Here is a 12336-nt window from a genome sequence, read left to right on the forward strand (position 1 = left end):
ATGTGATGTTAAAAATAAGCATGGTGAGGCTATGCTGTGTGATCAAGTGAGGAAAGAGATTGAGACAGTATAGGGTTTCTCAGACAGAAAGTTATAGAATACCAATGAAACTCAAGGAAGTTTTTTTATGTCTACTGTAACAGATTTAATTCACTTGCATGTCTCTTTTTCTTTACTTTATGCACATTCATTTCAGCTTATTTTAGTAAGACAACATTTCACCTCTGCTAAGGGCTCTGGTGAACGTCCTACCACTAGGCTTGTCATTTTAACAGTGCTTTTTCATTCCCATGTGATTTCTAACATATGGAATACCATCTCCTCCAGACCTCTGATCATCTCTACATTCTTACAGACACGCTGTACTTACTGACAAAGGTGTTGGGAAGCAAATGACTGCAGATCTGATCCCAAGTCTATTTCACAGCAGTCTCATCAATACTTTCATGAACGTTAGTTGGCTCTTTGTGTATAAATTGGAATATATTTAATGTCATAGTCATTCTTTCTTTTCTGTATGTTATCCTTAGGGCCTCTGATACTTTCTTATATTTAAATTTTGATAGTACAGAAGTCCAGTCGCGTTTGGGCCAATATAAGAGAAGGTGTAAACGCTTGCACAGGAATTTTACCCATAAACCCTGCCTGGCACCCATCCACGTAACATTCTGAAACACTTGTGTGGCGTGCCATGTAAAAATGGTGGGAGCAGGACGCACAACTTGGTAGGGCGCGAAATGAGCGGGGCGGTTTCTACGGGCCCTGCCGCGGCTGAAGCCGGCGGGTCGCGCTGCGGTTCTACAGAGGCGGCTGCGGCCTCCCGCGGCTCTCGCTGGGCCGTTCCCCGGTGAACACCACTCGATAAAAACAAACCCCAGCTAAAACAGAGAAGCAAACACAAAGCAGAAGGTCGCAGACCTACCTCTCCCCGCCACAGCAGTGAGTCAGCCGGCCTGCCCGGCGGTAAGGGGGGGCCGAGGCGGAGAGTTAGCCGCCGCCGCCCTCCTCACCCCAGGGCACGACCCCCCTCCCTTCGCTGCCTGCTGAGGAAAAGAGAGACGCGGGGAGAGGAGGGCGCTTCTCCTCCACCAGAGCAATTAACGTCCGGGGCTGACTGCTGCCTCGCCGCCTTCCCGGAGCCGAAAGGGCGCCTCAGGACACAGACACCCGCCACCCTCCCCCCAGAGGGCCAGCCGGCCGGGACCCCGCCAGCCGCGCCCGCCTGCTCTGCACACGCGTGCGCACCGCCTTCTCGCCCCTTCCTCTGCGGCGGCGGGCGCGGCGCCTGCGCAGTCCTCCTCGCCGGCCTGTGTAAGGGGCTGGGGGCAGTGCGGGTGTATGGCGGTCTTGGCGGTAGCGTGGGTCGTGTGCCGCTCCCGCAACGGCTGTCGGCCGCCCTCCCCTCAGCGCCGACCCCCTCCTCCTTCCGCAGGGCCCTGCGGGCTGTTTGGAGTTAACCACTGTTTCCTACCCGGGTTCTTGATGTAACCGCCCGGCATTGAAGGGGAGGAGGCAAGAGCGCGGGGCGGGGAAGAGGAGGGCGGCCTGGAGCAGTGTGGCTTGTCTTTGCCTAAAGCTCCGGTTCCTGCGGCCCCTCACGGGGAAGGGGCGGGAAGGCGGGGGGAGAACGGTGAAGTGAGATAGCAGCTGCCTTGCCGCGGCCCCTGCACGGTCCCTGCCCGGCGGGCACCCGCCCTCGCCCTGGGGCGGCTTCTACTTCTGTTCCTTGGACTCTGGGCGTGGGGAGTGAGGGAAGGAAGGAGCCTGAGGCGATTCCGGGACCCACGAGCCCATCGCACCCGTGGAAGGGGGGGAGGGGAGAGAGAAGCGAACCCCCCCGCCCTATTAAGGCGTTCCGGTGCTGCAGCAGGCTGGCCCGCAGGTAAGGTTCCTGGGGGCCCGGGCAAGAAAAGGGTGAGGGCTGGGGTGGGGGGAGGGTGTCATATACATACAAATCCGGACGGGGCGGGGAAGCAGGGTGGGAACCCGGTTCTTCGGGTTTACAGAAGCGGGGAGGGTACAGCGGCTGAGCCGGGACTCCCTCGTCAGGTAGGTGAAGAGAAGGGAAAACAATAACGGCGGCAGCTTGGGGCGGTGGTGTGCGGCCCCTTCTTTGTGGCCGCGGTCAGACCTGATGCGGGCGGGCAAGGGGAAGCCGGGACCGCCCCAGCCCTTCCGGCGGGCTGCTCCCGCACGCCGGGCTCGATCCCTCTCCGCCGGTCCGCAGGCCTGCGGGAGGGTGCCGTTCACGCCTCGGTACTGAGTGGAAAGGGCGGAACGAGGGGGAGGAAGACAAGAGAGAGAGAGAAAGGAAGATGTCCTGAAATCACAGCTGTGGGTATTTCAGTGCCTTTCTCTCTCGCGCTTCCTCGAAGCACGTTACCACAGCTTCGCAGCTCCCCAGAGCAGTAGGGCGTGCCCCCTCAGTAGAGAGTTATGGTAGGGTTCAGTCAGGCTTTCTGATGCTTAGTCAGGCTTTTTTTATTTCAGAGCACGTTTATTTATTTATTCTTAGTATGCCCCGCTGCTATAATTGCAAAGAGACTGTTGATGATGATAAGAAAGATGGGCATATTCATGAGTTTGGGAGGAGCCTGAAAAGAGCTCTGGGCTGTGATCTGCTCTGTGTGTTCTATGTGATTTCCAGTTTGAATCCCAGCATGATACTTTGAAGGGCAGTGTTATGTGTTTCACCGATAATAAAAACGTTTTGCAGATGAAGCGGTACTATGTCGAATTTGTATGATCTACTCAGCGACTCCCTCATTTTAGAGAGACTTATGGACATTTTTGGCTTGAAATGAGGAAGGTCTAGGATCAGTTTTATCCCTTTAAAGTATCAATGTTAGCATTGAACATCTTTGGAGATGTGTGGGGTTTTTTGTTACAGATTTCCTGTAGGATTAAATCAATGCTTGTCTGGTGAGTTCTTTAAACATTCATTGTGCCTTGACTGTAAAGTGATGTAATTAAATATATTGGGGCCCAGAAACAGTTATCTTCTTAATATACATCTGCTTCCTTGGTTAATGTGATTGCTTAGTGATGATGTAAGAACAGATGAAAGGTGCTCTAGCAGTACAAAATAGTTTGATGTACATGACATGCTTTTTCCATTGTTTTGTATTACTTGGGTTTGGAGATGTTTACCTTGGAGTGTGAAGTCAGTCTTACCTGAACTGAATTCCTGGCTGTAGCTGAGAACTTGTGAATAGAAGACAGTTGCGTGAAATGTGTCAGGTGTAAGCCTGTTGCCCTAAACATCAGTACTTCTTGTGAGCTGACTCCAAAGCAGCTTATTTTTTTCTTTTTTTTAATGACTCTCATTGTTTCAGAAGATGGCATAGTACTTTAACACATGTGAACTTTTAGAAAGTGCTGTTTAAATTGGACTCCGAGTAGTGGGGATCTGTAGAACATGTTAAGATCTAGACCTTCACATAGCGTACAAGTTGTCATGTGCATATAACCAAAAAACCTAGACTGGTATCATATATAATTGAATACCTCTGGTATATAATGCCAGCAGAGGATTAGAAACCAGTAACAGATTTGATACTGTGATGTTGTTTGTGTTTGCAAGATCCTGATGTGAAGGTGTGTGGTGATAGTTACGGGTGAGTACAGTCCAGCAGTGTTACAAAAAATGTTTTGAGATGCTTTCTGAGAAAGTAATCCAAATTTATTATCTTGAGTATCTGGAAACTAGGTAACATGTAAGCGTATGTAATGGACAGTTTGTGTTTATGCATTACATGTCCTTGAAAATAGTTTATATAAAAAGTGCTGTCTGCTTGTGAAGATGATGAAGTTCGTATTTTTTTGTATTAGGCATGCAGAGTTAGAGCTGCTCCGAGGGAAGAGGTGAAGGGGCACCTCCCAAAGGGCCAGGTGGGAACAAGCGTTTCTAAGCTTACCAGCCTGCTACCACAGCAGAGGGCTAGTCAGCAGGAGTGATGTCAGCTGATTGAGGAAACAGCAGGTGGAGAAAGCTGTAAGGGGTACCCAGGAGAACTTGTCCTACTTGCTTCGGTAGCTTTTCTTCGTTGTACTGTAACTGTAGCAGTAGTAGAAAAGAGTGTAGGAGTGTATTAAATTAGTATTAGAAAAATGGCTTAAATAGTTGCAGCTTGTTACTGTACGTGGGTTGTTACCATGGGGCGCTCTGTTTGTTTCATTAAAAAAATGGAGCCTCAATATAGTAACTGTGTTTTTGTTTTGGGGGTTTTTTTTCAATGAGTAATGAATCATTTCTTTTGCAAAATGACAGAAAGGATACTCACTTTGAAAAAGCTGGCAGTATAAAAAATTATGGTTGTTCCGTTTTAGAATAAACACTGATAGAAGATTCTTGTGACTTTGTTTTTTTATTATGCATTCCCATCATTTTTCATGGTGCCCATTATAGTGCTGTCATTTCCTCATATTTTAAAATCACGTTTGATTTCTTAGTTTGTTCGTGGATCTTCAGTATTTATGGTAGCACTGATTCTAGAAAAGTCCATGTTACGCTGCTTTTCTGAAGCCTGCATATGCTTTACATTGTGCCCTGAGGGATCCTTTAGTGAGTGACCATTATAAGAGCCTTGGGGATTCTTCTTGTCACTGATGATAATATTCTCTATGTAATGTTTTACTTTGTGGAGTAATGGTATCTCCAAGTGCAGCTGTTAGCAACTGACTAGCAGAGAAGTCATACTTCATAAAATAAGTGTCACTGCTTGAAGTTGCATCGCTGCGTGATGATGTCTTAGAATTTTGGTAATTTGCAAAGACTGAGGAAGGTCACCAAAGATAGCTTGGTGGGTCTGGAGGTGCCTGGTAGTTCTACAGAGCTGTAGGATACATTGGTATAGTTACTGTCTTGCATTGCTTTAGGTTAACCAATACTAACCAGGCACAGTTATGCTTTATGGCTCCATCAGACAACACTTTTACAGACTGCGTAATGGCTTTTTGATTGTCTTAACTGGTGACTTCCTGTTCATCTATAGCTTCATAACACCAACAAACTGAGGGATTTCAACCGCCTCTAAGGAATTGTCATTCTATTGCTAAACACCGTGAACTCATAAGAAGTTGTATTTCTGAGATTTTAAAATGGCAAATAAACTGCAAATGTGCAGCATTAAAGGGGTAGATTGTGCAGTTGTGAGCTTGTACTGGATTAGCTGTCAACTATCCAAAGAGTAACTTTTTTACTGAAGAAGCTGACACGAGCTTGTCCACGCAGAGCAGAAACTTTGTGCCAACAGTTTCTGAAGTGGGCCATGATTAGAGATGAACAGTTTTTTTTTTTAAATGGAAACACTATTCATGAACTAGAATAACTGCCTCCATCATAGTGGTAAGCACTGTAATCTTTTGGCAGACAGTAATTACATGCTTTTCTCAGTCTTTGCTTTTTCCCTTTAATGTTAGGCTTTTTTACTCCTATTAGTAGCTCTTTTTTGCAATAGCTCTAGTTTCAGTTAATCTTTTTCTGAACAAGGTTATTCTGAATGAAAATTCTAAGTGAGTCCTTAAAACTATTGCATTCAAACCCTGTTTATTTTCCCCTCTCACTCCCTACACAGTCCTTTGGGTCATGGTCACCCTGTGATCATGCAGCTCCTTTTCTTTCTCAGGTGCTTTTGGGCCCATGGACAGACATACTAATTCCAAAGAGCATACCCTTGTATAGGGGCATTCTTCTGGGAAGACTCTTATGTTAGTCTTGCATAATTTTAACTCAAGTAAAGTCATGTATTTTTATTCTATGTCCATTTATTCCTGTGTCTCCTTTAGAGTTTGCTTTGACAAAGCACTGAAGGTTAAGCAAATAAGATTGTGATTTCCAATGTGATTCTTTCTGCTCCTTCTCAAATATGAATGCTACTTCTGCTGTTTTGCAGTAATAATACCTCTGGCTTGTTTGTAGCTTTGTGTTGGTAGAGCTGCAGTTTCACGAGACAGTTCTTTAAAATTGCTGGGTTGGGCTTTCCACTGTTCTGAGCACATTAACTTTTAGAACTTTGCTTTAATTGTGGTTATGGTAGCTTCCATACCTTCACTCATCAGCAGTATTCATTTGTTGAAATAAAGAGCAATGTTCAATTAACTTAGGTAGTATATTTAGATGCTTTAATTTCAACTCCATCGTCGTTGCATAGCACTCCTACTTCTTAGATCTTTCTTTCTAGTTATGTATTTGAAAAAGCTTTTGCTCTTTTTAGTATATTTCACAAGTATATTTTTTAGTATATTTGATGCTTGTGGAACTGTCAGAAACTGTCAAAAATCAAAATGAGTTACTACTGTTTTTGCTTTATCAGCAACCTGTGATTGGTTTGCTGGTGAGGAATGTTTTGGTTTTTCTTTTCCTCCTGCTTCTTACATTCATCCTCCTTATTTATTAATGTGTTTCTAACATTATTCGTTCAAGTAAGCTTCACTTGGATTGTTTCTTTTAGGTTTTTAGACTGTTTGATTTCAAGAAATTCCAGCCTTCCTCGTGCTAATGTTCCCCTCTCCCACTGGTCCATTGCCTTTTTGTTCTTACAAAATCAAAGAATTTAGCGAGTAATTTAACTTGAATCAGCTTATAACTGAAATTGATCACACAGACTATTGCTGTGTATTCTATAAGATCTTTGGGTTTTCTTGAGAAAATGCTTAGTGCTAGGTCTTGTTTGTTGAGAGACACATAAAATTTTATAACAACCCTAGATATTTATGTACTCTAATATTGTGAAATTACATTCAGATGATACTTCATAATGAACAACTTCCCAGTAGTGTTTATCTGTCTTGTCACATCAAAGATATCCATTTCCAGCAGTAGGGGCAGTTAGCACTACTGCAGTATTCTGTAGAACCTCCTTTACAGTCCACTCAATTCAGATGTTTAAACGTCTGCAGCAGATTAAAAAAAAAAAAAAAAACACTGAACTTTGCAAGTGGAAAACTGAAAACCGCAAGAAACTTTGCATGGATATTATGGACAAAAGGTGCAACTCCTTCTCAGGATTAAAAGAATTTACTTCTTTAAAGATACAAATGCTAAGTTTGTGGCTTTGGACTTGAAATGCAGGGGCTGCTGCCTTATATTCCAGTATTAGGAAGCTATGAGGCTGGTTCTAACAGCCAGTGGTTCTAGAGCAGGGCTGCACTTTTCTGTTGGTGGATCAAATATACAGAGATTGTTTCTACACAGGTGAATTTTAATGCTCTTGTGGTCTTACTTGAAAGAGAAAAGGAGAGTTTCAGTCTGCTTATTTATAGCCTGTTCACACTGTAGTATCTGAATGCCTTGCATGTATGTGATGCCAAATACATTGGCATAGACCCAGACATCAGAACAGGTGGTGCTATTGAAGGTGGCGAGAGGGCCTTAAACTGTAGTGTAGCTTCTCTTTTACATAAGACAGGTCACACTTTTTTTCTAGGAAGTGAAAAAGAAACAAAGAGAACCTTTAGTCAGAAGGTAATAGGAAGAAGAGTACACAGCAAAGTCTTGGGGAAGAGATAAAATTTATATAGGCTTGAAGGGAAGACAAATGAAAGAGGGAACTTTAGGGGTTTCCTCACAGGTCTTCTAGTTTGTTTGGGGACTTCAGACACTTCAGCTTTTTGGAATGAAATACAACAGGATGTCACTTCATCAGTGGTGTAATACAACATGTAATCCAGCCTACAGTAAGAAATAAACATGTAATAGATGTGACTCAGGAATTCTGAGCTGTAAATGCAGTAGATTATAATGTACTTCCATTTTATTATCTTCTATAGTTTAGGAAGGCCAGTGTAACAAACTGTTCTTTGTGTGGTTGTGTTTTGTTTTGGGGTTCTCTTTAGTTTTCTGTGAAAATTCTAATGTTACAGCATATATTAAATTCTTTATAATATGCAGCAGAATATTTTTTCCCGTAATTAGCAAATTACAGAAGTGAAGCACCTAAGGAATATTTTTGCATGTGTGTGAAATATTTAGCACCTTATCTTTTTCTGAGAAGTAACATCATGATATATTTAGTATTAGACTAATTAGTCTATTAGCAATAGGACTACATCTCTGTAGTCCTGAACTGCATAACAAGACATGAAGTACTCTGACATACTCAGCTCAATTAAAAGTTACATGGAATGGAAGAAATTGTGACATGACCCTTGAAGGAATATTAAAACATCTTGTTAAAGAAAGCTTATATTGAGGTTTAGTTTCAAAGCTGGCAGCAACAATAACTATAGAATCATATAACTTTTATTTTGGAAGGAACCTTTGGAGGTCACCCCTTGCCCAAAGTGTGGTCAATTAGAGCAGGTTTTTCAGAGCCTTGCCCAGTCAAGTTTTGAACATCTTCAGGGCTAGACTTTTCACAGCCTCTCTAGGGCGATGTTTAACTACCCTGTGTTCTTCAACTCCAGGGTCCCCTATTTGCATATGATTCCTGTTGGAGATGTGGGTGCTCTAGATTTGTGTGTACCTGTGCTGTTCCCTGCAATGCCCTGAAACATGTGCTAGTGAGTGTGCACCATGTTTATGTACCAAAGGTGTGGGGTCTCCTCCGTTGCTGCACCCTGTGCTGACCACCTCCTAGCTGGAGAGCAGGGCCTTGCATCCTCAGGGAGGGATGCTGCACTGTCTGGCCTGGACAGATATGATGCAGTCAGCAGGGTGACTTCTGGCAGTGTCAAATCAGGTTTTGACTGCTGCTTCCTCTCCAAGGCGTCCCCCACTGGTACAGCTTTCCATATTTTTTTTATACTTCTCTTCAAGAGGACTCCTTTATTCCAAACATTTCTTTGTCATTCTCTAGTTACTGTTTAATCTAACTGATGATCCTCTTGCTCTTCAATATTACCAGTTTGGGGCAAATACCCAGTCAGACATATTTGCATTTTTGATTAACACACACAAATTCCTATTGTCACATTTGTTATTATCCAGACCCTTTTGCCAAGGGTGGACCTGGCAAGAACCCCCCACTATGTCCCCTGTATCGCTAAGCAATGTCTCTACAGTTTTCTTAGTCTTTCTTTTGTTCCGAATGTTCTTACAGTAGCCTTTCTTTTTGTCCTTATCAGCCTTTGCTGGTTTTAACTTCAGCTGAGCTTTGGCTTTCCTAACTCCTCCTTGTAGGCAAAGGCAACATCTTTGTATACCTTCTACCCTCTCTGTATATCTGTCCCTGCTTCTTTTTTTGGGTTTGGGCTCAGTCAGGAGTTCTGTGCTCATCCTAAGTGAGAAGCGTGGCAGATGGCCGGAAGGGATGCCACATTTGCCTTCATCCACAGTGACTTTGGCACAATTATGCTACAGTGAGACTGAGATGTAGTGCTTTTTGCTCATTTAAAGTATCAGCATCTAATTTTTTTAAATTTGCTACTCTATGTACAATAAGTACATTAGTACTTATTGTCAGTCTGAACATAGCTATATTAAAAATAGCTATATAACCTGTTACATTCAATTCCCCAAATCAGTCTGCCAGCTAAGAGAATCTCACTAAATTAACAAACTAAAGTTAGTTGTCTATTAGAAGCCGTATGTTGTTTAAAGGATGTCCACAAATGCAGTTCAGGTCTATGGTATATGCAGTTACTCTGCAGTTTTTACTTATGTGGTAAATATTTAGTTAAGAAATACAACCCTTAACATACAAATTAAAATAATTTCATTTCATGCTTAGTGAACTTTTTTAATAGATAGGTTTGAGTTCTGTTGCTTACATGAACTATTGTAATAACATAATTTCTTGATTTTTCTTTTTTTTTTTTTTTTTAGATAATATATAACCTTGTGAAAACCTTCTGTAGTAGGGGAGTATTATTTTATGTGTTGATGCAACTTCTACTTTGGGCCCTATCTGCTTTTCTTACTTGAAGTCAGCCAATGAGAACTACTGAAAAAAGATGCAGATTTTTTGAGACATTTCTTCTGAATGTGGGCAGCAGCCTGTAGCTCTGAACTTAAACATTTGCCACAGAAATCTCCAAACTGCTTTCTGTGTCTATATATCTAAATTAATCTGAGTACAAAACATAAGGTTGTTTGCTTGTTTTTCAGGCTAAAAAGACAGACTCTCACTGAATGGATTAACAGTGGCAGTACTTGTCCCAGGCCTTATCTCAGAGTCTCCTTTCACCCTGAGTTTGACCTCTGCTGTCCTACTTCCAAGACCCATCCCACCCTCTGATAATAATGAGGCTGGAATCTTGTATTTCTTCCTGAAAGTGTGCTGCTACCTAACACCAGAATTAAAGCCAAAACAAACAACAACAATGACAACAAAATCATGTTGTGGGGGAGTAACAAATAAATTAAACCAGGAGCCACAGGCAGAAGGTAAACACGCTCCCTGGCAGGTGAATCCTGTGTGTGGGTCCAAACGCCTGTATTTTATCCAAACATTCTGCACTGCAAAATGAATTAGCAGCCTGTGGAGGAATGGGTGGAATCCAGGGGGATACTTATGTCCGCTCTTTCCCATCAGGGGTGTGTTCATTATTGGACAATAGAACTGCATCTTCTCTGGCCCCTTCAGATACTGTGGTTTTATTCCTCTAATACTCATCTGCAAACACTGTAAGCTCTCCTTTAAGGTTTTTACACAACAGAGTTGTTGTGCACCTGCAGTATTGAGTATGTTTAGTTTTGGTCTCAGAATAGCAACTGGAAACGAATAAGATTATTGCGTAATTGTTGTATCTGTCCTATGCAGGAGCTTTTAAGAAGGGGGACATCTAGTTTCAAGTCTTTGTTGTCTTCTGTCTCATCAGCAAATACTCTATTTCTCTCGTCTAAGCACATAAAGAATAGTAAAATACCTGCAAAATTTGAAGCAGAATAAAAGTCTTCCTGCCTGCAATGAAAAGAGAGGACTAGCAGTATAAAGTTGGGGGGGGGGGGGGGAGTGTAGAATGAAAATAAAATTAAAAAAAAAAAGCTGTGATGCTACTCTATATCTTTGAGTGCCAGAAAGTATCCCAATATATTTTGACTTTGTGATTGCTGTATAGAAATAATAAAGTAAAAATTGTGCTTGCACCAAAATACCTCTCACATTCTTTTATTTTTTCCCTTCTTTGATTAAACTGTAAGGAATTCTTGAATGTTTGCTGGTTAGACCCAGTATGAAAGACATTTCTTGACCAGTTCAGTTTCAAAAGGGTAGCCAATAGTAGTTCCCTTCTAGACCTTTTCTATTTGCATGAAGAAAATTTTGTTCTAAATAAGCTGTTTTCCCAAGCCCTGTGTGGGACACTTACCTTGTTTATATTGAATAGCTGGACTACCACCAAATTCTGATCTGGCATTTGTAAGGACCTGGATGTCTAGAAGTAGGGTCTCTTTAGGATATTTGAAAAAACTAATTTAGATTTTTTTTTTTTTTGAATAATGTTTTGCTGTCTGTGGCTGTATGTGCTGTGTTTTGGTTTGGTGGTGATTTTTATAATCTTGCAGTTGATAACAGAGGTTTCTGGAAGAAGACTTAAGAGGGTACTTTATGTATTATTCTGGGTATATGATGCTAGTATGTTCCTCTCTTCATTTCCCAAATGAGGAATTTAGTTAGGCAAAAGAATATTTATTTGTCTAGAAATGTCTTTACTTCTACTATAGTAAAACTTCTATTTTAGTAGAAGACTGCAGTTCTCATTCAGTTGTAGCTGAATGAGAATGGCTGCATTAAAATGTAAATAAGCCCCATCTACCTGTTTGGATGCTTTGAAAAGTTTGTCTGCTGAATCTGTCTTGTCTGTTTTGGAGAGAGTTCTAATGATTGTGTATGTTTAATTCTTGAACCCATTGTTGCCTATAGGTTTTCTTCACGTCCATAAAATTAAATGGATACTTATCTTTAGGAGTTGTGAAAAGTGACAGGGTACATGGGTATCGTCATTGAGCTAGGAGCAGTTGATAGTTGTGCATAACTTTGAAGCTATAGGTAAACTGATGGGTTCTGTTCAGTAGAAAAATGCTGTGTGTGCACCCTGTAGGATGCAGTGGTGTTCTATAAAGCTGCCACAAGATTTTGTGATGAAGTTTTCCCAGAAATACAACTGCTGGATAAATTTGTGCCAATGGCATGTAGGTTTCTTGAGTATTATATAGCTGAAGAATTGGAAAGTATATTACATTTTGGGGTGTTGATTGTTTGTTTGTTTTGAATTCCAAATCTGAAAACTGAGCTTTTTCCTGTCTGTTTTTGCAAATACAGAACCAGAGAATAAAAATGGGAACTCCTGGATCAGGACGGAAGAGAACTCCAGTGAAAGACAGGTTTTCTGCAGAAGATGAAGCTCTGAGTAACATTGCCAGAGAGGTTTGTTAATTTCAAATTGTCTTGAATT

At 42.0% G+C, this 12336-nt stretch overlaps 1 protein-coding gene across 15 annotated transcripts in view; it reads left to right on the forward strand.

Moving 5' to 3' along the window:
- Nucleotides 1–1301: 1301 nt before the first annotated feature.
- Nucleotides 1302–12336, forward strand: part of LRRFIP2 (LRR binding FLII interacting protein 2) — a 60553-nt gene continuing 49518 nt past the window's right edge. For 5 of the 15 annotated variants that reach the window (XM_075493545.1, XM_075493543.1, XM_075493544.1 and 2 more), the window contains exons 1-2: nucleotides 1303–1882; nucleotides 12204–12308. In XM_075493545.1, the coding sequence (XP_075349660.1) occupies nucleotides 12219–12308 (90 nt within the window). In that variant the 5' untranslated portion in view covers nucleotides 1303–1882; nucleotides 12204–12218. Of the gene's footprint in view, nucleotides 1883–2027; nucleotides 2050–12203; nucleotides 12309–12336 lie in introns of those variants that run through there. The other 10 variants (XM_075493539.1, XM_075493541.1, XM_075493540.1 and 7 more) reach the window with 6 other exon arrangements.

This window comes from Mycteria americana, chromosome 2 (assembly GCF_035582795.1).
Source record: "Mycteria americana isolate JAX WOST 10 ecotype Jacksonville Zoo and Gardens chromosome 2, USCA_MyAme_1.0, whole genome shotgun sequence".
NCBI lineage: Eukaryota > Metazoa > Chordata > Aves > Ciconiiformes > Ciconiidae > Mycteria > Mycteria americana.